The sequence below is a fragment of the Nanorana parkeri genome, unplaced genomic scaffold (assembly GCF_000935625.1).
Source record: "Nanorana parkeri isolate BGI_ZX_2015 unplaced genomic scaffold, ASM93562v1 scaffold1747, whole genome shotgun sequence".
Taxonomy (NCBI): Eukaryota; Metazoa; Chordata; class Amphibia; order Anura; family Dicroglossidae; genus Nanorana; species Nanorana parkeri.
Genome location: NW_017308015.1, coordinates 173,943 through 200,848, shown reverse-complemented (window position 1 = coordinate 200,848; position 26,906 = coordinate 173,943). Strand labels below are relative to the sequence as shown.

At 42.9% G+C, this 26,906-nt stretch overlaps 1 protein-coding gene across 1 annotated transcript in view; it reads right to left on the bottom strand.

The window, feature by feature from the left end:
* Positions 1-26,906, bottom strand: part of SCOC (short coiled-coil protein) — a 55,143-nt gene that overhangs the window by 8,096 nt on the left and 20,141 nt on the right. The window contains exon 2 of the mRNA XM_018571382.1: positions 458-529. Within this exon, the coding sequence (XP_018426884.1) occupies positions 458-529 (72 nt within the window). The remainder of the gene's footprint in view (positions 1-457; positions 530-26,906) is intronic.

The following is a 26,906-nucleotide window of genomic DNA, read 5'->3' as shown; positions in this document are numbered from 1 at the left end:
TATATATATTTTAATAATAAATAATCACAAACTCAGAGTGGGAATCTATGTTCTCCTACTGGGTAAGTTTCACACAAGAGACCCAAGATAAGTAGAAATCTCCCTAAGTGAGGAAATCCCACCTTTGACAGCTATCACAAACAGCAGAGCTTTCCCATCACCCCATATTCCAGGAACAAATGTAAAGTTTTGGCTATCCCGTCAATTTTAGTCATGACAGCGATTACATTTCACCAATGGGAAAAACAAAGACCAAAAAGAACCAGACAAGTTCCAACCATACACAACTCTCTTCAAAACTAGGAACCATTTATGGCACTGGCTGTAGTTCCACTTTAAGTCAAGCAAGCATTGATCATCATCAACAACCAACGTCAGTTTTGTATTGAATACAAGGCAGGGAGGGTGTTGGTTTCTCAGACATTTCCAGTCATATAAAAGAAGCAATGACGCATACCATCCATGTCAGAGTTCATCATCATTGAGGACGAGTCTAGTGGGCTGAACTCCAACTGCAAAGTGCTAAAATCTGTGGAACAGAAAAGAAAACAAAAATGGTTTTAATATTGTGTCTTTCATATCTGCCTGGCGTTCAGCTTTAATGGCGTTCTCAGCATACACAAATGCACTACATGTGCTTTAAAAACCAGTTTGACGCAACATACGATTAATATACTTCTATACTGCCATGCCTCTAATGCTCATCTTCCCTGGGAGGGGGTGAAGTATTTATATGCACATGTCACATCAAAAGCATTTTGGACTGTCCTTCTGTTCAAGGCGGTTTCTTCCATTTATATGTATTCCCTTGAGCTCTCTCAATAATGAAGCCATTTTCTTTACTTTAGCATTTCTTCTTGAATGCTGTTAGAAGCAGACAAACACAAACTACAATGCTTTTAGAAAGCATCTCTTGCCGGAAACTATTTAGCAGCTCCTCCAGCAGATCCATTTTCTACTAATGCATATGCACTGGACTGTAGTCTGCCATTGTAGATCGTGTTGTCACATCTATCACGAACACTGGGCACTCCAACAAGGACATTTTAACATAAGCATATTAACAGCTGGATTTCTGCTAGTAGAACGGGGCTCAAGATGTGAATCTCATCCACATGTATAATTTCTAACATACTACAATCATATTATTTAAATTAGGTATAGTGATGTACCAACAAGACACATACAGCATCTATTATAATGGACCTGATCTCACAAAAAGATGAGATCTGCTCTGTTTAGGGAACATTTAGAAATGTTAATTGTGCCCAAGAATTACCCTGAAAAATGTACTTATTATCTGGAATTTCTCCGGAAAAATAGCACACTTCCTGATATTGGAGTACCATGGCACTGGTATGGGAGCATTGCCTAGCCTCAAAGCAGTACATCTGTTGTGTGAGACCCAAGGCACAGCTGCCTCGAGTGCAACTCTCAGGAGATTTGGAGTGAAGTTTGGTGAGGTCTAGGGATGCACCGATACCGATATCAGGAAGCCGGGCGGCGAATCATTACATGCTACCCAGCTTCCCGATTGGCCAGGAAGCCAGCTTCATGCCCCCTGGTCACCAGGGATGGGGGGGGGGGGGGGGGGGGGGATGGGTAATGACTCAACCCCTGGCTTCCTGAATAGCTAGGAAGCCAGCTCCATGCTCCCTCCTCACTTGGTGAGGAGGAAGCATGGAGCCAGCTTACCCGGCCAATCAGGAACTTGTGCGGCATGTAATGACTCGCCGTCTGGCTTCCTAAGTGGCCAGCTGTCTGACCAATCCCCAGCTGATTGGCCAGAAAGCCGACTTAATGCTTCTTTGTCACGTGGTGAAGGCTTCCTGGGTAATCAGGAAGCTGGGTGGCAAGTCATTACACGCCACCTGGCTTCCTTAATGGGACTTCCGGTATCGGTGGGTACCAAAAAATATTGGTACTCAATACCGGTATCGGTGCATCCCTAGTGATGTCACTACTGGGCTGTTCTCATGGCTGAAAAAAAAAAAAAAAAAATATATACCAGAAATAATTGGTTGAAGATTACTAAAGTTATACAACAGGCATCTTACTGGACCGATCAGAAATATCACAGAAAAAAGAAAAAGCCCCACACACACACACACACACACACAAACAGTATTGTAGAATAGACTTCTAATTATCTATACAGAGACAATTGAGATTTTACAAGGCAGAGCAACCAATCAAATGTCATTTTAATGCAGTTAGATGAGGGATAGATAAATGCAGCTGGTTATGGTACTGTACACATTACTCCTTACATTATTAAATAAGTCTTTATGTCACTGGCCTTACATAACCCATCTGTGCCATGTAATAAAGACACAAAGACCCATGGGGGAAATTTGTGTAAATGTAGATTTTATTAACATTGCAGAGATGAGTGGGAGGAAGCAATGGGTTCTTACTTGGATTACAGTACGCTAGAGATGAGCGCATACAATTCTGAATGCTTTATAGAGTGTATTACTCTCCTGTGGGACTGGTTTTCAGATGTCAGTATTCTTTATTCTATATAGGATCCTGTCAGCAACAGAGAGGATTTAAATTACAATAAATCAATTTGCTCGGCGAGGTAAGTAAGAAGACACCTGACGCTGACTCGAGTATAAGCCGAGGGGGGCACTTTTCAGCCAAAAAAATGGGCTGAAAATCTCGGCTATACTCGAGTATATACGGTAGTCTTTCCACAACAAGTCAGTCTGTACATAATCTTGGGCGAGCTTAAAGGGTTATTAAACCTTCGCATGTTTTTGCATATATGTAATGCTAGAAATTAGTAGATATATGCAAAACGATTGAAAGGTTTTTGTTTTTTTTAAGGGTTAATACTTACCTGTGTCTCCGCCGCGCACTCCCGTCTGAACATCTGAAAATTTATCGGGTGGCCACAAAGAATCTTGGGGCGGGCGCATGCGCAGTTGAGATGTTCGGCCAGGAGACGAGGAGAGACACAAGGTAAGTCTATGAAGCAACGTGCACCCACACAGACACCGTGGGACATGAGAGAAGAGGACAGAGGAGTCAGCGCTTGATCAGTGACCCACAGCAGCACTGGAGGGACAGCTGAAAACGACAGGAAAGAAGATCGGATTAAGAGGCATCATTTAAGGTAAGTCACCTACAGCAGGATTGGGAAGGGGGGGAAAAAAAGTTTGACTTTAATGTCACTTTAATGAAACAACCAATAACCCGATCTTTTCTCACAAAACAGTGCAACCGGCACAGCTATCAATATGAGGGCTGCAACGATCATTTTCATAATCAATTAGTTGGCCAATTATTTTTTTCGAACAATCGGAATAAAGAAAAAAATACATAATTTAATTCAAAATAAAATACATAAATGGAGCGTTACAAAGTTTACTTCAGAGTAAAAACACATTTTTTGGGAGCTAGAACACAGGGCATTGCAATACCACGCGTTCCAGTGCAGGCGGTTACACTGCGGATGTGAAGTGCATTTGGGATGCCACTGAAATGAAAGGCAGTTGAACGGCAGTACAGGGTACTGATAGTACACCTGTATCGGCGGAGGTGAAGGACTGTCAACTGAAAGGCAAGTATAGCAGAGGGGGAGGAAGCGGGCCAGATTTAGGCGGGTAATTCCATTTTCCAAAATTACTTGGAAAAGTGAACTTATCCTTTAATGCACCTTCCACAGCAAAATTTGTCGAGCCGAAACGCAAGACTTTTCCCACCTTTTTTATATATTTTTTAAAAATAAATTGTATTATATTAGACATTTTAACTAGTTTCATGGCTTTAAAAACTACTAAAAGCCAAAATAAAATAACCAACCCTTTTACTTAAAACAACACACCAAAATTAGACAAAAATACATATACATACATACATACATACATACAAATAAAAGCCCAGCCATCAGTTTAGCATTAACAAAGAATATTGGCCCGAGAATTATTGCATGTGTAACGCAATTGTCGCTTCATATGTAGGTGCACCTGACTTGCGTTTGTTAGTAGGTGCGCGTTTGTGGGGTTGGGGGGACCGGTAAGACTGCACAGCCGTGCATAGACTCCACATGGCCCACCTGAGAGTCTGCACAGCCTACCATAGAACCTGCACAGCCACCTGAGTCCGCACAGCCCACCATAGACCCCGCATAGCCCACAAAAAAACCTGCACAGCCACCTGAGTCCACACAGCCCACCATAGACCCCGCATAGCCCACAAAAAAACCTGCACAGCCACCTGAGTCCACACAGCCCACCATAGACCCCGCATAGCCCACAAAAAAACCTGCACAGCCACCTGAGTCCACACAGCCCACCATAGACCCCGCATAGCCCAAAAAAAAACCTGCATAGCCAACCAAGAGTCCGCACAGCCCACCAAAGAACCTGCACAGCCACCTGAGAGTCCGCAGAGCCCACCATAGAACCTGCACAGCCATCTGAGTGTCCGTAATATTTTGTACATTCATACAGCCAGGAGTAACCACTTGAGAACCAGCAGGGGTGTGAAAATTTAAAAAAAAAAAAAAAGGCTACTTGTCCCGCAGGACAATCTACTTGTCCCGCAGGACAATCTACTTGTCCCGATACGGTTTCGGTTAACATTTTTTGTATTTAACCATTCATTGGTCAGCATGGTCAGGTTGTAAGTGCTCACAATTTGCAGGCAAAATTTAAAATCCATGGTGCAGGGCTGCATTGAATGGCAGTACAGGGTACTGATAGTACACCCGTAGCGGTGGAGGTGAAGGACTGTCCACCGAAAAGTATAGCAGAGGGGGGGGCCAGATTTGAGTGGGTAATTCCATTTTTGTGTGTGTGTGTGTTTTTTTTATTCTTATTTATTTCCACTTAACTTTACTGCTATCACACAGGGGCCAACAAGCTAGCAAGCAGTAGGTATATGCAAAAACATAAAAAAAATGTTTAAAAAAGTTACGAAAAATGTTTAAATGTACCTCTGTAAACCTGAACGCACGCTCCCGTCTGAAAATCTGAAAGCTCTTGGGAGGCCCCAAAGGATGATGGGCGCATGCGCAGTATACAGATCTTCGGCCAGAGGACGAGGAGAGACACAAGGCAGCGTGCACCCGCACATACAGTGGGAAAGGAAGTACCAGGAAGAAAGAGTCAGTGCTGGATCAGAGACCGGCACCAGTGCTGGAGGGACTCCTGAATACTACAGGAAAAAAAAAAAAAGATGATCGGATCAAGAGGCATCATTTAAGGGAAGTCCTTACACTTGCATGGGGGGGTGAGGGATATCCTTTAATGTCACTTTAATAATAATACCCCTAATATTGTAGAACACTACCCTTAAGAAACATACACTTGCACTATGCAAGAGTATTACCAACCACAGATTGATTGATGTACCTATACGAGTATCAGAATAAAGTACGAAGTGCACTTAGACCATGAATAAAAGTAAGTGCCTTCATTCATCTGATAAGACAGAAACTCATCCAATAAAGCGTCTATGGACTTTTTGGGGTACTGCAGTTTTTCGCTGTTTCACGGACGCACGCAATTTGTAACCTGGGCATGTTGGGTATCGTTTTACTCGTTGTGACCTCAGCTTTTATATTTCATTACAAAAATTGGTATTTTGTTGTGTTTTGGGGCATTTAATTACATTTTTCACTAAATGTTGGGGTTTAATAAGGAGTTCTGCTAATATTGCGCAACATAAAAATTTGCAACTAACACCATTTTATTCTATAGGGTCTTGGCATTCAGAAAATATTTAATGTTTGGGGGTTTCAAGTCATTTTCAGGCCTAAAATGTGGAATATAACATGGGTGCAAAAAATGAAAAAAAGGCCTCAGTCATGAAGGGGTTAATCAACTCTATAAATAATACAGTATATAAAAGGATTCCTAAAAGCCATTCCAAAGCTAACTACTAAAAAGTGAACCCAAGAACGTGATAATCCCTAGCAGAAGAAACGTGTGTCGTTGCATCGATCTACTGAAACAAGTGTCCTAATAACAAACCTAAGGAAGCACAAAAAGAATATCAAAGCCTTAAAACAAGAATATAAAAGAAGAAAGAGTGGGGGATAAATAACACCAAATTCTAAAGTTCCAAAACAGCAACATTGTTCAGTCCAGCGTTTCTCCCTCCCGTGATGGACTACAATCTCATGTTTAGTTTACCAATTTGTATGGAGATTGTAGTCCATCACAGGAGTGAGTTTGGAGCTGTAGCTATTGTACAACACACACAGAGACCATGGGGAACAAAAGTAGCCACCCTCCAGAAGGAAGGACAGTGTCAATATGATATCAGATCTACAGCCGAGTGATACACAAATAAGGTACATTGTTGTTAATAGTTAGGTACTTGCATGTTTAAGGGGCTTATAATGAGAACCAAAGTACAAATAGGTGATAGATGAAGATAATGTATGTAGATATGGGGCATGTTACAGAAATGGAGTCAAAAACAAACTACAATCTGTACATAATAGTTTTGATAGTTTTCTTTTATATAATCCAAATAAAAATCTTGTACTATAACATAAAATGAAATGTTGTGATTTGGGTACCTTAAAAATCAGTCTCTTATGTGTTGGTACAAACCAGTGAGGTCATTGGGTGTCTGTACCTCTCCATGCAATTGAGGCAGATTGTGGCCTCTAATGCAGGTCCACTGATTTGCATTAGATGCGAGGATGCCAAAGTACATTCCACAGCTAGGGCTAAGGCTGGGTTCACACCTGGGCGTACGGAATATGCGGTAAAAGACACAAAAACGACAAACGCACATTTACGAGGGCTCCATAGTTCTCCTTAGGGTTGGTATGGTGTTCGCTCACCTCCCGATCTACTGAGCCGACCTGTGACAGTCTCATTGTCGCAGGTCGGCTAGAACTATGAGGTGAGTGAAAAGCACCTCAGAGTTCTCCTTTAATATGAGCAAATGTATGTGTGTAATGTAATGCTGCTGGTGTGCCCTGCGTGCAATGCTGCTGGTGTGCCCTGCGTGCAATGCTGCTGGTGTGCCCTGCGTGCAATGCTGCGTGTAATGCCGCTGGTAAGCCCTGCGTGTAATGCTGCTGGTGTGCCCTGCGTGTAGTGCTGCGTGTAATCCTGCGTGTAGTGCGTATGCCCTGCGTGTTGTGCTGTGCGTATGTGTAATGCGCTGCATGTTGTTCTGTGCGTGTTGTGTGTGTGTGTTTGTGCTATGCCCGGTATTGGTCCAGCAAGAGAATGATTAGTTTGTTCCCAGGTACACTTGGTACATCTGTGCACAAGAAGGATAGGATGGAGTGGGGTCAGGCAGGGCAACTGGTGGCGAGTAACTTTTAAAGGCCTGGCTAGTAGCTCAGGACCTGAAATTTTGAGCCCTGCTTTACACCTTGCATGGTTACAAAATCATGATACTGCATTCTACATACAGTCACCCTAATAGTGGCATACTCTGCATTTTTTGGATTGGGAGATCTGTTTGGCAATCCTCACCGACAGGCGGAACTGTGCCTAGACCCTGACCTGCGCGATTACTTTTCTCTCTCTATTTGTATACAAAATATTGCATATTGCTCGAAGGACGGAGAAGAATCTTTAGCTTCACTTGAATATGAAACATGTTTACTATGCCTGTCAGCACTGAGACTGTATCTAAATGACTCAACTGTTCATTGAAAGGAATTCATTAATATTTATCTCTCTTCCATCATCTTCAAACTTAGAATACAACATACCCCTGTACACATCACACACACTGAGACAAAGACAACGAAGTTTCCTTTCTCTCGTCATCAGTGGCTACACCTAAAGGGAAGATTTTTGGTTGTTTATTCATGCTACTAAAATTACTAGTTATGAATTAACGAGGAGTAGTGAACAATGATTAACCTCCATGGCGGTCTGATTAATTTTTTTTTTCTACATTTCCCGCTGGTTCCGCCCCCCTGCGACGCGGACGCTCGCAAAGGACGGAACCCGGAAGACAGATGCTGGCATCGGCTGGAGGACACAGCGCGGCTCAAGGGGCAAGGTAAGTAACGCTAAACTGTAATCCCGAGTGTGGCTCGGGGTTACCGCTTATGGTACTGATGGGGATTCCTGAAGCAAGAACCTCCAGATTCTTGCAGCAGGAATATCATTTGCACCCATACAGATGTGGCCGCTTGCATGTGGGTATGTGGATTGGGATAGACAGTCCCTCAACGCACCTGCTTCAGGAATCCACAGCTGCAGCCTTAAAGTGATATTTAAGCTTTTTAAAATGCTGTTTAAATCACTTACAATAAATACAGCTTCTTGAGGTTTAAACGTTTTAGTTTCCTGCAGAATCAGCTGGTCCTCCGATCACTGGCCCCGATATCCTGTTTTAGGGTGGCACCTTTCTCTAGCAGGGTCCTATGGAGTCACCCTTGTGTGTGATAGTAAGCCAAGTGTGTCTCCATAAACACACAGGCACTGCAAGGCAAGCCTCTACCCTACTTATTGTTCCTCACTACTCCCTTCTCCAAGTTAGTAGATGGAAAACTGTTGGAGACTGTACTGTCTCATGTGGTCTTGTACTGGGCAGGAAGTTCAAGCAAGGTGAGCGAGTTGGAGCCAGCTGTTTGGAAACATGACTGAAGAGATTGGGCAAAAATACTTTGCTGAGCAATACATATTTGCAAGATGTAGATTATTGAAAAAAAGTTTGAGGTATTAGTGCTACTTTAAGCCTATGTGAATGGGGCCTAAATGGTGCCAGGATGCAAAAAATTCTTGCCAGTATGAACTCAGGGATTGTTCACAATATATGTAGTGCGTTCCGGCACGAACGCACTGCATCGCGGCCGGCTCACTATTTCATGCTGCTGGAGGGGGGCGTGGTGGGTCATTTGAGTGAATGGCACCGTAGCCATGCCCTCTGGCCGCATGGCTACGGTGCCATTCACTTAAATGGCCAACCACGCCCCCCTCCAGCAGCACGGAATAGTGAGCCGCCCGCAAAGCGATGCAGTGCGTTCCAGCCGGAATCGGGCCGGAACGCACTGCATATGGTGTGAAAGAGCCCTCAAACTAGACTGATTGCACCTGGATGCTGCTCAACGTCTAGGTGTGCATTCAGCCATAGCAAAGCGTTTCATGCTTCGAGGTGCATTTAGAAATGAGCTCCAATAACACCTGGAAGCATGTTCTTTAATTCCCATGTGAATGGGGCCTTATATTTACCTGTCCCCGATCAAGCAAGATACTGCACCCAAAGACAGCCAAATCATGTGTCCAAATCATTTGAGACAAAGTAGCTTGGCGGGTTTTTGGGTGACATCTTGCTGGACCGAGTATGAGACTTGCAGATGGTACGGGGGGGAGTGGACAAAGCCAAACTCCAGGAAAACAGCTAAATGCAGAGATGAAATCTATAAATGTGAGCTGCATTACCTGCCAAAGGCATTGAACTTCCCTCCATCCAGGCCTAATCTCTGCTGTATAGGGTTTACAGAAGGCTAACACCAAGTCAAATTCAGCTGTGGAGGACTATGGAAGTGGGCACTCCTGGAAGGGTCGGTTTAACTGCGGACTTCGTATGAAGATTTCTACTGAAGTGCGGTTTGGTGGGAGGAAAGGCAGGAATCTACAGTCTTCTTTTTCAGTTATGCCATGCCTTAGGGATGTTAGTACAGCCAACAAGGGTCAAACAGATAAAGGAAATGACTACTTATGGTGTAAGCTTTACAAGTAGCCTATAATAGCAATTTATCATGCACTTACTCATTGCTCCGATTGTGTGTAATGGATCGCTACTTCATGCTGCTTGCATAGCCTACACCACTGGGAGCCATTTGTTCCATCCGTTTAGCAAATAATCACTAGCAATTTCACTAGCAAAACAGAACTACTACAAATCTCCTGTGTAACTCTAGACTTAGGAGTGGAGTGATACTGGAATCATTCAAGGCAGTTTAAAATTACATTTTCATGAAAAAAAAACCAAAATCATATGAAGACTCTCAGAGCTCTCTGCATGTTACAAAGACTGCATACTTTTAGATCAGGGGTCATCGAGTGTTTTAAACAAAAAGGGCCAATTCACAGTCCTTCATACTGTGCGTGAAATAGAGAGTACGCTCTAATATGGCTTTGCAGAATGTGAGGTTAGATACATAGGCAGGGAAATCCCAGAGTGTCTGGCCTAAACACACCGTGCCCACAAATGTCGCCGTGTTCTGCATGCTCACTGAGTGACTGCAGACATAGAGGACCCCCTGACCTACAGGGAACCCATCACAGCAATGTCACTGGTGTGCTCCATTGGACTGCTGGCACAGCCCGACACTGAACAAGTAGCAGAACACCAGAAGGGAAAGTGCTGGGTACCGGCTGTCCACGTTATAGGCCTATTTTTATGCCCAGTGCCTGGAAGAATAAGTTGCAGGACAGCTGCAGTAACAATAAACCTTACCACCTCCGCTGCTGTGTCACTACTCATTCATCCAGTACTAGTTTATACTGTAGTAGCAGTCCAGTGTCTGTGGTTTTCCTCTGTATCTGGCAGAATGAAATGGAGGACAGTAAACCTTACCACCTCCACTGCTATGCCCCTACTCATACAAGGGCCGTAGCTAACGATTATTTTCATAATCGATTAGTTGCCTGATTTTTTCAATTGAGTGCATATCTGCCCCTCTCCTCCCTCATTCATCCAGCATTAGGTTGTAGCAACAGTCTGCAGAACACACTTATTTTTTTGGCCCAAGGCTGGAACACTGACAAGATAGCCTACTCAACTAATATAATAACCTGAATTCTGTTTTTACACAAACCAGGCATATGCCATATCAACATTTCTGGTTGCAATACCTGCTCTGAAAACCTGAAGGTCGGATCAGGAAGAGGGTACTTAGGTAGTCTTAGGATGGCATCATCAGTGTAATGATTGTCAGTAGTACTCCAGAGAGCAGACAGGAGGTGAAGTGGCAGAAGTCTGCAGATTTGCAAACTCTGAAGTGTCATCATCCCTTTTATGCCATGCATCTATACAGCACAGGAATGGTGAGTGGATCACAAGTGTACTTTACAAACTTCTTGACAGGCAAGGCTGTTGCCATATATACATTTAAACTGTTAATCTAAGCATGTTTTATGTTATCTAGCTTTTGATGAAGCAGCAGTATTGATAGAATTCCTATGGCAGAATCTATTCTCTCAGTCTGAAGCCTTTCAGTATCACCTTAAAGCCAATTTCCACCTTTCCAGAGCTATTGTTAAGGTAGTGTTAAAAAAAAAATAGCTTTCCTCTTCATATCCTCATGGAAATGTCTGCCTCTGTGCCGGGCAAGAAATGTGTGTACAGGCAGTCCCCGACTTACATATGACTCCTACTTACAAACGGAGGCTATTACTGTACAGCAGGGGTAGTTGTAGTGCTACCGCACTCATGCTGAAGAGTGCCCGCCTTTTTGTGTCTGGTTCATAGTACTGTACGTACATTACAGGAAGTTGGCTCTTGTTAGATGTGCAGACGAGGGGTGCCCGCCTCTTCTTCCGGGTCACTGTGAGTTTTTTACTGCTGTCTGTATCCTCATTAGAAAGATTTAATCTCACTTCTCGTCTTTGACACAACAGGGAGTGAAAGGAAATCTACGCCTAGGAAGGGAAATTCATTCCTGCAAGCGTGATCATGGGAAAAAAGTGTCCCCACTGAAGCTTTATCACCAATCCTTGTTTCCACGACAACCCAACATTCTCAAAATCCAATTGTCACAGGGACAGAAAGTGAGGTAAAATCTTCTGAACAGGGGCACACACAGTAAAACAAACGTTACAGGGGGGGTTAACCCTTCCCTATGCTATCCAAAACAAATTTTTTTTTTTACAATTACAAGATTCACCTGTTCCAACTTGCATACAAATACAACTTAAGAACAAACTTGCAGTCCCTATCTTGTTTGTAACCCAGGGACTGCCTTGTATAACCCCCCTCCCGACAGTGTATATTGTGTGTAAAGGCAGAGCTGATGTTTAGTGGTCATTAGGGATGTCCCGATGCCTTTTGTTTCAAGACCAAGTACTTTCTTTTCGAAACTTCCCCATACCAATTACTGACTTTTTCTTAAAGGGACATGTGACTTTGTCTAAAACAATACAGACTAAACGGGAAGATCTCAGGGGGCAGATGGAACATCACAGCAAGGAAACCAAAATCCAGCAAGATTGCATATTTGACCTCACATTGTACTTTTACAAGCCACTGCATGAGTTACATTACAAAAACATACTTCCAGCTGTGGTTTTCATTTTTTAATGCCTGTGCATGGCAAAAAAGTATTAAGGAACCCATGTACAGCCTCAAAATATATTTGTGTAACATGTAATCAGACTTACATGTACTCAACTAGAGCTGCAGCTAACGATTATTTTCAAAATCGATTATTGCCCTGAGGTCCCCAGCAAGCGCGGGACCTCAGGGCAGCCGAAGCTATTTAAAAATTTAAAGCGCCAGTAGCAGCGCACTTTCATGAGTACACGTACTCGTGAAAGAGCCCAGTATCGGCATCTATACGGATACTAGTATCGGTGCATCCCTAGTGGTCATGTTACAAATGGGTGACGAGGGGGCAGCTGATTACACCCTGGTGCGAGACTGATTTTCCTGTGGAGAATATTTTGAATTTTTAGGCTTTAGGCCTAACAAAACTTTCATAAAAAAGGAAAGAACCCTGCAATGCGAGTCATGAACATGTGCACATGTATTCATCATCACTGCACCTCTTCATTACCACAATATATGCTAATCACTTACAAAAGGTGGAAATGGACTTTAAAAAGGTATCAAGAAAACAATGAATAGAATACATTTTTGAGGTCTTAGCCGTTTAGAAATCTGTTGAGTTCACTATGGACATCCATTGAAAAAAAATACAACTGCTGTAGCACGTAATTACAAAGTGCATCAGCACTTACCGTACACTTTTCTTTTAGTCCCCTGCAAAGTTCCACAAATACCTGTTGATCCTGCCAGTAATGCAGCTTCTTGTGATGGTGTGGCAACTCTGCTGCACTGCTCCTGAATTAAGAGCAGAGTTGCCACTCTCAATTAGGCTGTGCCTGCTTGCACTTCAGTGGGAGGAAAAAAAATTCACAGGACTGTACCTTGTCCAGCAGCACCTAGTCCTGCCCACTGCTTTTGGAATGTACAGCACTGCCTCTGTTGCAGAAACCCTACCACTGTGAACCGCAGTTCCAGGAGAGGGAGGGAGTGTGTGAGGCACAAATGGAGGATTTGGCCCAGTCAAGAAAAGCAAAGGACGTTTTTCTGCTTACTTTATGAGGTTTGTGTATCACACAGTAACTGGATTTGCTACTTCTTTAGACTCCTACTCTGCACTGATGGTGGGTCAATCTTGTTATAGAATGTGGCAAGATTATCTGGGCCACTGTTACAGATACGGCTCCTTTGTCACTGCCCAGTGATAAGGGTTTCACTAGAGAGGAACTAAGGGAAATATCACCATCAAAGACAATATTAAGGACTTTTTTTCATATAGTAAAAGGGAAGGCTTGAGCCATTGTCAGCTTCTCACTATGGTCTGTGGCTAACTCCACCTGTTGGACCTTGTTTTATGTTACACCCATATTCAGGGTGTAACATAAAACATGGTCATATCAGCAGCACACCCCCTCACCTAAATTGCCGGGTTCATCAATACTGTAATGTGCGCCTTACTGTAATCCATGGTTGTTTCCCTTCTCTTTGCTGCTCTTCCTTTTAAATCTGTATGTGTTCTCATGCTGGGCAGAACTTCTGTTTTGCAGCAGACTGCCTTGTCTCTGAAATGGATACACGGTGTCTGTGTATAGGTTTGTATAGGCTTGTAACCTGAGCCAGCACTACAGGAAGAGGCCCTGAGCTGAAAAGGGAAGTTCTCCCCAAGCATGAGAAGACATGAGGATATAAAAGGAAGAGCAGCAAAGAGAAGGGAAACAACCATGGATTACAGTAAGGCGCACATTACAGTATTGTTTTAGGTTACAAAATCTGAGGTTTTATTGTCACTTTAACATTCATGACTTGGCTTTAGAGTCCAACTCTCACTATGGAGCATTGAAGAAATAACAAATGTTATAGTTTAGTCAGTTGACCCAATTGTCTCTTGCTGGCCGATATTAAAGTTTAATAGTAATCACAGCAACCTAAATATGCAGTTGAAACAAAATTGCCACACAACATTATACAAACAAAAACCCATTGTATGGTAACAACAATAGAGCTGCAACAACTATTCGATTAAAATCGATGATGAGAATCGTTACCAACGTTTTTCATCATTGAAAATTTGCTTTAAAATGCAATAGCCAATAGCAGGCTGGCTATTGCACCCGCCCACTGTCAATCAGCATGGGAGGACCTGATAAGAGAACTTTCTCCTTCAGGCCCCTCCTATGCCGACAGCAGGCAGTGGGCAGATGCAATAGCCAGCCTGCTGTTGCAATTTTAAATATCCAATAGCGGGCTGGCTACTGCACCCACCAAGTTAAAAAAAAAAAAAAACGTTTAAGAAACTAACAATAGTAGACACACCAAAACATTTGTTTTGGTGTGTCATTTTAACCACTTGCTGTCTGGGGCATTTTCTTACTATTTGCGCACACATGATAAAATATACATTTCTGCGCAAATATTTATGAAACCTGTATTTTTAGGAGAAAATAAAACTAAAACTAAAATTTAGTGCACAGAAACATAATATAATACCCAATTCTTTGGTAAAATATGAAAGACGGGATCCCGTCGGGTAAATAGATACCAAACATGTCAAGCCTTAAAATTGCGTTCGCCCGTGAAGCCGCAAAAAAAAAAAAAGTCAATACCCAAAAATTCCCATAGGGAACATTTTGAACGCTTTTATCGCTCATCATTTTAGTGCTAACAGTGATTGACAGCACTAGAATTATTGCTCTAACTGTGACATGTGTAGCGCAATTGTTCTTTTAGCACGTAGACGCACTGACGTGCGTTTGCTCATGGGGGGCGGGGGACTTAACTTTTTTATGTTACTAATTTTTATAACTTTTAAACACTTTTATTTTTTTTTACACTCAGGCCCCGTTCACATTGAGCGATTTACCGCGCGGTAATTCCCGCGATATCGCGGCAATTTACCGCGCGATATCGCTCTCCAATGCTTCTCAATGGGGCAAAGGGTCCTGCTGTCGTGGGTCGTGTGTCGCTACAGCAGGACCCTTTTTGGAGTGGATTTAGCCGTGATTCAAGTTTGCTCAATACACGATATCACGCAATTTGCGAACCGCTCAATGTGAACGGGGTCTCGCCCTGGAAGCCGCTGAATCTCGCTACGATCACTTCGGGGAGACCTGTCGAGCTGCTCCCGTTTATTCCCTGGGACAGCATTGCCCAGGGAAGACAACAGCAGCCGCGGCACGGTACAATCGATCCGGCGCCTGTACAGACGCCGGATTGCTTGTACATTAACATCCATCGCCTGCTGTTAAAAGCAGTACCAAGAACTCGGCTGCTGCAGCAGCCGTGTTCTTGTTTTAACCACTTTAACGGGCCACCGTCTATAGACGTATTGGGGCCCGGAAGTGGTTAAATAAAAGGTTGCTTTGTTAAATTTTATTGGCTTATTTTTACAACTCACATTATTTAAAATCCATGAACCTAATTAAAACGTCTAATATAATACATACAATTATTAAAAAGATAGATGCATATCTTTTTAATAATTGTGTATATAAATAAAAAAGGTGGGAAAAGTCATTTTAAGTTTCGGCCTGACAAATTTTGCTGCAGGAGGTGCGATGCAGTGCCTTTCATTTCAATGGATCCCAAATGCACCTCCCGTCCGCAGTGTGATCGCCCGCACTGGAACGCGCGGTACTGAAATGCCCTCCATTCCTGTGCGATATTAATTTTATCCAATTAACCGAAGTTAATAATCGGCTAATAAATTATGAAAATAATAGTTAGCGGCAGCCCTAAACAACAATATTCCTAAATGCAGAGAGAGAATACAAGCTTTGTTTATGCTCTTTTGATTCATTGCCTGTTGGCTACGTTTTCAGGCAAACGTATATAGAGACTGGTGTGTATATAGAGACTGTGTGTATATAGAGACTGGTGGCCTGGCACGGTCTCTATATACACATCCAGACAAAATGATGGCTGGGGCCTGGCACGGTCTCTATATACATCCATATAAATAAAACTGGAGGCCTGGTACAGACATCCAAATAAATGACAGTTGAGCCCTGGCACAGTCTTTAAATACAGTACATCCATATAAATGACAGCTGGAACAGGCTCTCAACACATATTTGGGGCCTGGCAGTTATAAAAATGACAGTTGGTGCCCTGGAACAGTCTATCTCCAGCCACATAAAACACCACAAAGCCTATGAAGCGAACCAACAGGAACTGTACTGAATGACATGCACTCAAGTGATGAAAATACATTTCAAACATGATCTGAAGTTAGAAAAATAAGAAAGTGTCTAAGGCCCCATTCACAGTGAGCGATTTATCACACGATTTTTGCAGCGATATCGCTCATATTTCCACACGATATCGCTCTATGTAGCTTCTCCAATCCATTTCAATGGAGCTGTTCACATCTCGCCGCTCAATATCGCTTGTAGCTCGTCGCTGTAGCTTGTCGCTCCTACATGACCCTTTTTTCTGCGGATTTGGAGCGATTTTGCTCCCGATTGCATACAGCCCAATAGGGATGAGACGCAGAAAATCGCACAATTGTCATGTCGCTCAGTGTGAATTGGGCCTAAGGCCTCGTTCACATCTGTGCAGTACATTGACACAAAAAACAAAAAGGATGCATGCAACAAACATTTAGATTCGTTTCCAGCACATGTCAACCAGCCTCTCAACATTGTATTGGCTGACAGAACACAACAAAATAGATATAAAAACACACATGTGTATCATGGTGCATTAAAACATGAATACAAATACATAACAACGCACATGGAAAGGTGTGACCGCAGCCTACATCGTGTGCTCCTTCGACATCATTTTCTAGTTCTCAATAATGTATTTTCCATAATGGAGTACATTACTCTCACATTTCCGCTTATATGAAAACATGGTGTGTATTTATAACAAAAGTCCAAAAATAATCCCAACAGTACAGATCAAACATTTATCAAAATCTGGATCAGCAGTGCAGGGCAGCCAATCAGCTTCTATCGTCAGTTTGTTCAGTTGAGGTTTGAAAATTAAAGAGAGAAGCTGATTGGAGCAGCTGTGCAGGGCAACCAGTTTTGATAAATTCCCCTCTGAGTATTTGTCGCCCACACTCAGCACTGGCTTATTAACCATTCTATAGGCCTTCCTAATAATATACAGATAAATCATATGTACACTGTCAATGTCTAGAGGACCCAGAGATGTGCTCAGGGCTGCTCACCATACCGAATAAACACACAAGCAGACCATGTTTACACTATGATGCCTCCATTACTGTGTGCAGTCTATCGGTGTTCAGTAATAATGTACACTATGGTCTCACCTCCCCTGGACAGCCGATGCTGTGCGGTGGATATCACCCTATAGTACACTATATACTAACACAACCTGGACCCTCCTCTGCGACAGCAGGCAAGACCGGTGTGCGTGCCTCCCAGCGTGATGACGTAACGCGTTACATTTGTGTCTCCAACACAGGGGACATTTTAGCGGAGTCCGGGCTACGTGACACTAACAACATCAAGTCGGAGAATAAACCAATCACCGTTTAGAATAGTAGAGTCAACGTAGTACCTCTCCTGATTTACAATTCCTTTGTTTGTCACTGCACAGAAATAGGAAAAACTACAAGATGGTAAGGAGGGCCCTGCCCTGAAGGCTTACAATCTTAAAGAGGAGGGGGAAGTGACACATGAGGAGGTAGCTGTGAGGGGATGAATTATTTGAGAATGTGATGGTTCGGTGGTTAGGTTGAGGTGGGATACATTAGGGCACACTTACTTTGTAAAGTGACCTCCTCTTTTGCTGCAGCGTCTACAATCTCCTACACTCCAATAGACATGCTGGAAGGTTAAATGGCTCCTGTCTAAATTGTCCCTTGTATGTATGCATGTGAGATAGGGACCTTAGATTGTAAGCTCCTTGATGGCAGGGACTGATGTGGATGTGCAGTATGTAAAGCGCTGCGTAGATTGTCGGCGCTATAAAAATACCTGTAATCAATGAAAACAATAAAATCTTCCTGGTTGCTCCATTACCGGTGTTTTCATCTTTTCCCATGTGCAGCTGCCTTCATTGGCCAGGCCAGAATGACGTAACACCCACGCAGGAGCGTAACTAGTAATCATGGGGACTCATAGCAAAGGGGAAAAAGTTATAGTAGCACTAATAATAATGATGATATTTTATATTATGATAAAATGATTATGCTCTTGCACACACTTAGTCTTCAGCCTTAAAGTGACATTAAACCCTCAGATTTTTTAACATAAACCAATACTGTAATGTGTGCCTTACTGTAATCCATGGTTGTTTCCATTCTCTTTGCTGCTCTTCCTTTAAAATCCTCATGTCTTCTCATGCTTGGGGAGAACTTCCCTTTTCAGCTCAGGACCTCTTCCTGTAGTGCTGGCTCAGGTTGTGAACCTTCACATAGACACCATGTATCCATTTCAGAGACAAGGCAGTCTGCTGCAAAACAGAAGTTCTGCCCAGCATGAGAACAGATACAGATTTAAAAGGAAGAGCAGCAAAGAGAAGGGAAACAACCATGGATTACAGTAAGGCGCACATTACAGTATTGTTTTATGTTAAAAAATCTGAGGGTTTAATGTCACTTTAATACAACTCTCTAAACTCTAGCCTTCAATAAACTTTTTTGTTTAGAACTACAAACCTCAGCCCTACTATAAGGTTTTAAATAGGCGTGCACCAATACTGGTTTTTCGGTATCGAGTACGAGTACTGATATTAATTTTTTTTGGTCCTTGCCGATCTTGATACCGGAAGTCCCATTATGGAAGCCTGGTAATGGCTTGCCGTCCGGCTTCTTCATTGGCCATCTTCTCGACTAATCAGAAACCTAGACAGCAAGTCATTACACGCTGCCCAGCTTCTTGACTGGCCAGAAAGCCGGCTTCACGCTCCCATGTAATGCCATGCTGCCTGGCTTCCTGATACCGGAAGTTCTGGTATCGGGCTAGGAATCGGAGCATTTGGGCGAGTACGAGCACTCACCCAAATACTCGGTATCAGCACCGATACTAGAATGTGACCACAATGCTGAATGGGCAGTGTGGGCGCTTGCGCACACCGGCCCGTGCAGCAGATTTCTCACGATCATGATTCAAACCAGCCGAAAATCGTACGATTCTCAGCTGGTTTTCCAACATGCTCGAAATACAAAAGTCGTGCGACCGTACAGTAGAATCGGTCGCACGCCTTCCATACACTGCACGATTAACGTACAATCGCGGGATTTTCTGTGATTATCGTACGATAATCGTGCAGTGAATGGCACCTTTAGAGCAAGCAAGCCGGCTCGGAGGATCGTGTGAGTTTAACTTTTTTTATTTTAGTCCCTAGATGAAAACGAGCAGTTAACCCTTGCAGTGAAGGGATAGTCCCACTCCAAGGGGCAAAAACATTTTTTCCTGGAGTTCTTGTTTAACCAGTTGAACAGTGGGGTGTTAAATCCCTTTCCTGTCCAGGTAATGTTTGCCATTGCCATTTGTTTTGCTTGACTGATTTGGTGCAGTGACGCATGGGGGGTCTCAGCTGCCGTTGTGATGTGCGGGGTCCCTTGTGCGTCCCTGTGCCTTTAAAGGAGGTTGGGCTTCCTCCTGACAATGTGCTACCACATAGGGGGCTTGTAAGCATGTAAAAAATAAAATGAAATAAATTAAATGTAAAATTAAATAATATTTTTTAAAGTCCCCCGCCTCCACCAGCGTGCACAAATTAATTTAAATATGCATCGGGTGTGCCTACATACGGAATTGACGATCGCGCTACACATTTAGGGATCCCCGCGTGCCAGAGTGAAAGCAATAATTGTAGGGCCAAGATTTTATGGATATCTTTAAACTGATGACCTGCATGGGCTTTTAAAGTGTCGCCCATAGACAATTTAGGCTACTGTATTTATACGCCACTGCAAGGGTTAAGAAAAGTTTTTCCCAGAGATTTTCTTTCACTCAGTGGCTGCCAGTTCTGATTTAGCTCAATGTAAACAATAATATCACTATGCAGGAGGCCAGAAGGTGGTATGACTCATGCGTTTAGAGTAAACCCAAACCAGAGTGGGAAGGGGTAAAGGAAAGCTAGGCTGGAGCTTTGGGCTTGACGCATGTACAGGAGGCCCAGCTACAACCATTTTTCCTCTGCAGTAAACCAGGAGGATGGCACGTGCCACTAACTATGCTTGGAGGCAGTGTCTGATGGGACGGACCATGGCATGTGGTTTCTATGAGCCTATTGCAATCCTTATCCATATCAGTTGAGGGGATTGAGGGCAGCGGCACTTCTGCAGGTCTTCAACCTGATGGATTAGATGAACATCAGCCAAAGCTCCAAAGCTGGTATTTTATTTTCAACCACACTGGTGCATCTGCACATTTATGTGTATGTAGCATGCTTTTGTAGCACAATTGTGGTATGACTCATGCGTTTAGAGTAAACCCAAACCAGAGTGGGAAGGGGTAAAGGAAAGCTAGGCTGGAGCTTTGGGCTTGACGCATGTACAGGAGGCCCAGCTACAACCATTTTTCCTCTGCAGTAAACCAGGAGGATGGCACGTGCCACTAACTATGCTTGGAGGCAGTGTCTGATGGGACGGACCATGGCATGTGGTTTCTATGAGCCTATTGCAATCCTTATCCATATCAGTTGAGGGGATTGAGGGCAGCGGCACTTCTGCAGGTCTTCAACCTGATGGATTAGATGAACATCAGCCAAAGCTCCAAAGCTGGTATTTTATTTTCAACCACACTGGTGCATCTGCACATTTATGTGTATGTAGCATGCTTTTGTAGCACATTTGTGTGCATTTGTTGCACATGCTGATGCATGTTTTTGATGCATTGTCATGCATTTTTCATGTTTCATGGGTTTTTTGTTTTAGTGAATGACAAGCAATATCTGCTGAGTGATGAGTTTGGGCATACAACGCATAGATGGGAATGGGCCCCATAGAAAATAATGGGATTCCTCTTGTTGTGAACAGGTGTGAATGGGGACTTAGGTGGAGGCCAGCAGCTCAAATGTCCTGGGATTTCTTTAGTGAGATCTCTCTATAGATTATATGGATGGGTGGGTATAATTACATGAAAGTATGCAATGCAGTCCTTAGGTGGCAGCATACAACAGCGTTAGAAAGCAGTGAGCGTTAACAGATACCTGCAGCTTATAAGCAAAATAAAAAGCTATACATTTTAGTATGGCTTGTCATTTATTCTTCTCTCCCGTGAGGCTTATTTGTTAAGCTATGACAGTGTTGTTTAGAGCAGAATACCTCTGAAACCCTCATTGATTTCAACAGCATATAATCAGTTTTTCTGGAGTTTATCGAATTAAACCTTAATTAGGATGTGTTCTCATTTTTCTCAAGGATCTGTGTCCTAAAGGACTTTGGCCAACCAAACCATCAGAAAGTCTTTCAGAGATAACACAGAAGCATTTCGCGGTGTTCGCGTTGAACTGTTGTTGGACTCGAATATTGAGACCATCCCTACACAGCAATGACAGAAAAGTCTGGTGCAAATACGGTGGTCCCCAAACAGCAGAGTGTTGTAGGAGAGAATTTTTAAATATATATTTTAGGTATGCTGTTGGAATGGGAACACATAACAAACATATACTGTAGTTTTAAATTCAAGTGGAAAAGTGGAATTACAGTTTCATCAGTCTTTTATGACATGTTCTCAGTCTCTATGTCCTACTCCAACAGCAAAAAGTTTCCCAGCATACTCATCAACCAGCATGCAAAAACACTTGTCTCAACGCTAAGGTTAAAAACAGAGGGTTAGATACACCGCCCCGCCAAGGCACCTCTATATAGTGCGGTCCTAACTCTAAACTAGATGGAGACTCTCTTAGTTTAGAGTTAGGACCGCACTATATAGAGGTGCCTTGGCGTGGCTGTGCGGCTTTCACATTTTCTACAGAAGACGTGTATCTAAACCTCTGTTTTTAACCTTAGCGGTGAGACAAGTTTTTTTGCATGCTGGCAGGTGAGTGTGCTGGGAAACTTTTTGCTGTTGTACTGTATAAAGTCCTTCCATGTGCACCTTGCTTAGAGCTGGTTAAAAATTGATGAGTGCATTTGCCATTTTCTTTGCTTTTGTGTGTCCTACTCCAGTCACCAACCACCCCAATAACATATCCACAGTCTCTGGCCATCTCCACAGACAGTAGCCTGCATTATTACATGCACTGAATTTTATGCACAGCCCTTTGGTGATTTCAGGGGCCACATCTGAGGCTTTCTATACCTCATAAGTTGACAGCCACTGCACTAGGGTCTCTGCTAGGGTTACTACCTTTCCTATTAAATACTGGCTACAGTCAGAGTGCCTAATTCCTTGGGGATGTGGCCTTAAATAGGTGTGTCTTGTTATCAAAATGTCTTATTAAACCATGCATTTGTCATTCACAGTGCACACAGTTATGAAGCTGCCGGCTGTGCCTGTGGCTGGCCAGTGGGCTGCTATGCCCATAGCAGCAGCAGACACACTCAGGTGAGTTGTATGCTATAACTTGAAGAAGGCACTGACTGACAGCTGGGCATCAAATGCCTCTGTGTGGGAAAACATCTGCTGTGGTCCAGATGGCAAGTGATGATATAGGAAAAACACAGTTGGCAGTGTGACAGTCATAGTCATTTGGGTGGCACTGTGGGTCAGGTTAAGCGGTTTTAGCCTCAATTCAGCATACTGCATGGCTGCTGTTCACTTAAGTATGGTCTGATGAGCAAAAACTTGGCAACAGCAAGGAAAACAATAGGTCCCAATATTAAAACCCTGGTTTCTATGGTTTAGACCCTGGTTTCCTGGTTTCTATGGGTTAGAAGCAACAAGCCAGTACAAATGATGGTAAGTGTGTTTCATTGTTTGGTGATATCATTATTTTGTGTACATTTAATATGAAATCCTTGAGATTGCATGTATTTTATTAGTAGTGATATACTGTAGGGTTGGCCACCCTTAACTAGGCATGTGTTAAAAGGTACATATCACTTAACATGAAAACAGACACAGGACCCTCAACCTATGTGCACCACCCCTCCAACATTCATCATGGAATTGACTGTAGGCACCAGGCCATAAGTAAAGCAAGCCCCAACACTCACCAGTTTCCTGAAACCACAGGATCAGCATACATCTAAAATATACCCACCTTTTCTTATAATGCACACACTGATCATTTATAAGGGATTGTTACCACCATGTCTGTTGAACTGCATTTTTCTGCACACCACCAAACACATATGGTGTGAACAGGGCACATACTGTATATGTGCAATGGTGGGCAAAAAAACTCTGTTCAACAGACATGGTGTGAACAAGCCATTAGACATTGTTTTAAAATTCAAATCAATATATATTAAATTTGAACTTTTTATTTTAGTGAAGATATACAGAGGGGGGTTAAAAGTATGCATAACACCCATTCAATCATATTTGCATGTAATTAGAATGTGAGCACAAAGCTATTCTTAAGTGAACCTGTGATAATGGAATACGAGGGCTGAGATTGCTGACTTACTCTTAAAAGGTGCAGACTAGAGGGTTTTCAATATGTATCTGGCTTCAGTACTTAGTCATTGACCTGAAGCAAGCAGCTAGCATTTGATTATGAACTCCATCATATACTGTATATATATATATATATCTTTTTCTGGATCAATGACCAGGATCAACAATGGCAGCTCCCATTCTCGCAGTTTCCATTTAAAGTAAACATATGTTTATAGGTAAATTACTGAACAAAACTGATAGGTGAGGCTGACTATCACATTAGGAACCAAATGGCTTTCAGGAGCTTGAATTGCCAAGTCAGAATGTTTATCACTGAGCCCCAGGCTACACAGATTCCAGGGAGCTCATGATGATATGTTAAATTATGTGCAGGTACCTCAAGGTGTCTGCTTCACAATCCTGGCAGTTCAGTAAGCTTATTCTAAGTACAGGTATTTCAATTCTTTGTTACTTTTAAATAAATGTATAATTTCAACAGCTAAAACTTACTTATCTCATTTTTTTTTAAGCTAAATAAAGGTTTTCTTCCAGGTCCTCCTGTACCAGTAACTGGTGCTACCTGGAACAGAAAGTAAGGGGACATTTCCAACAGAGACATAGACCGTAATGAAAACTCTGCAGAGGTTCTATCCCTTCCTATCTAAAGCTAAAAAAAAGTTTTGGCGAAACTACTTTGAATTTTCAGAGATTTAGATTAGGGTATATTGTGGGAGTATAGAAAATGCCTGTTTCCCACCCATTGTTTTCCCTTTACACATGCATGCATTGGTTTCTTTCCCAGAAAAAAAATGATGCTGCCTTGACTTGTCCACACATAGCATGTAGGGAAGGGGATCTTGGGGGGTATAATTCAGAGGGCATTCCTATGTCAATAGGGACTCACCTTCCAACAGCTGCCTCTGCAAAAAATGTTACAAGCCTGGACATGATATTACACGGAATAATTAAAATATTGGCTGCCTACAGGAGCAAGGAGAAAGAAAAAATGCAGGGACCCCTAAATAACCAAAAGGGGTAATATGCAGGGTAGGGGGTATTATGAAGACACAGAACCAGCTACATTGAGTGCGATCTCACATTCCACCCCACTCACAAAGTCGGATGGAAGTGAGATTTCAGGACCGAACAGCTGTTCCAGGGCAGATCAGTTCTCCTCCACATACGATTTCCGATGCCGATCTGCCCTGGAACAGCTGAGAAAGGAATGCTTGACCTATTGGTGGTCACACATTCCATCTCCAAAAAACTGGGCGGGATTCCATTGAAATGTGTGACCACGTCACCGGTCACACATTCCAACCTAGTCACAAACTTTAATAGAACAGCGGCCCTGTCTAATCATTTAATCAGATAAATAGATTATAATAGGGAACATTACAGTGTAATGTTCCCCATTATAATCATTTTTTCTAATTAAATGAAATAACAGCACACAGTGTGCAGTTACACCTGCACCAAAACCCCCCTGCTCCTCATTCGGACTTACCTGCCAAGCCTCACAGCCATCATCCCAGCCAGACGGTGTGCACTGCAAGTGGCGGGGCATGTGACACACACTTCTCCCGCCGCCTGTTACTAAGGACGTGGCCGGGAGAGGAGGTGACTCAGAGGACCCGCCCAATTGCTGAGAAGCCCGTCAGCAGTGCGTGGCCCCAAGACCCCGCACTACACCGCAAATTTCACCGGGGGCTTTCCACGTCGGAGGTATGGCTTTTTGGCCGCAATTCTTCCATGAAGACCACTTCTGGCCAAACTTCTGCATAAAGTAGATGGGTGTACCTGGTTCCCACTGGTTTTCACCAGTTTGGTACTGATGGCACTGCTGAACATGTTCCGATGTCAAAGGAAAGTAAAGCATGATCTGCAGCATTAAGTTTCCTTGGCTGACCACTGCGTCTATGGTCCTCAACATTGCCCGTTTCTTTATGCTTCTTCCAAGGAGCTTGAACAGCACATCTTGAAACCCCAGTCTGCTTTGAAATCTTTGCTGGGAAAGACCTCTCTGTTGCAGTATAACTACCTTGAGGGGAATTTATCAAAACTGGAGCAAACAAAATCTGGAGCAGCTGTGCATGGCAAGCAGCTTCTCTCTTTCATTTTAAAATCTTAACTGAACAAACTGAAGAGAGAAACTGATTGGTTGCCATGGGCAACTGCTCCAGATTTTGTCTGCTCCAGTTTTGATAAATTCCCCCCTTGTTGCTGTGCTCAGTCTTGCCCTAGTGTATGACCTGTGACATGAAATTGTCTTCCTCAATCTCACCTTAGTAGCAGAGTTTGGCTGTTCCTTACCCAGTTTCCTCACAGCTGTTTCTGTTTCAGTTAATGACTGTTTTTCAAACTACATATGAAATTGATGACCATTAGCACCTGCTTGGTATAATTGGTTAATCATACACCCGACTGTAATCCTACAAAGTCCCTAAAGGTGCCCATACACCTTACGATTATCGGACAAAACTTTTCATCCGATGATTGAATAGTCGTACGATTTTCATACGGCAGCCCCATCCTGCCCCGATGATCGCAAGATTAATTTAGCCATAATTAACGAAAAGCACCTGGATGAAATGCGGTAATTGATTTACCGTATTTTGCGTATCAAGCGCAGTGTAGATTGTACGACTTTTGACGGACAGAAACGCCAGCAACCTTACGACAATCGTACGATGTAGCAAAGTTTTCAAACATGCTTGACCGTCAAAAGTCGTACGATTGTACAGTACTGTACAACTGCAATGCACACATACGACAAAGTCTATCGCATACAAAAATCGTACGATAATCGTAAGGTGTATGGGCACCTTAACTTTCTGCAAGTGTAAAGGTGCCCATACACCTGCCGATTATTAAAACGATAATCACAGGAAATTCCGCGATCGTACAATAATCAGCAGGTGTATGGAAGGCGTGCAACCGTTTCTACTGTACGGTCGCACGTCTTTTGTCTTACGAGCAGGCTCGAAAACCCGCCGAGAATCGTTGTAAGGTGTATGGGCACCTTAAGAACTGATGCTGGTTTGAAGCCAAAGGGTAGTAACACCAAATATTGATTTGATTTTGTAAATTGATAAAAATAAACAAAAAATAAATATATTTTTGAAAGCATTCTTATGTTACAGCATTTTTTCACACCCGCCTAAAACTTTTGCACAGTACTGTGTATATATACTGTGTGTATATATACAGTACTGTGTGTGTGTATATATA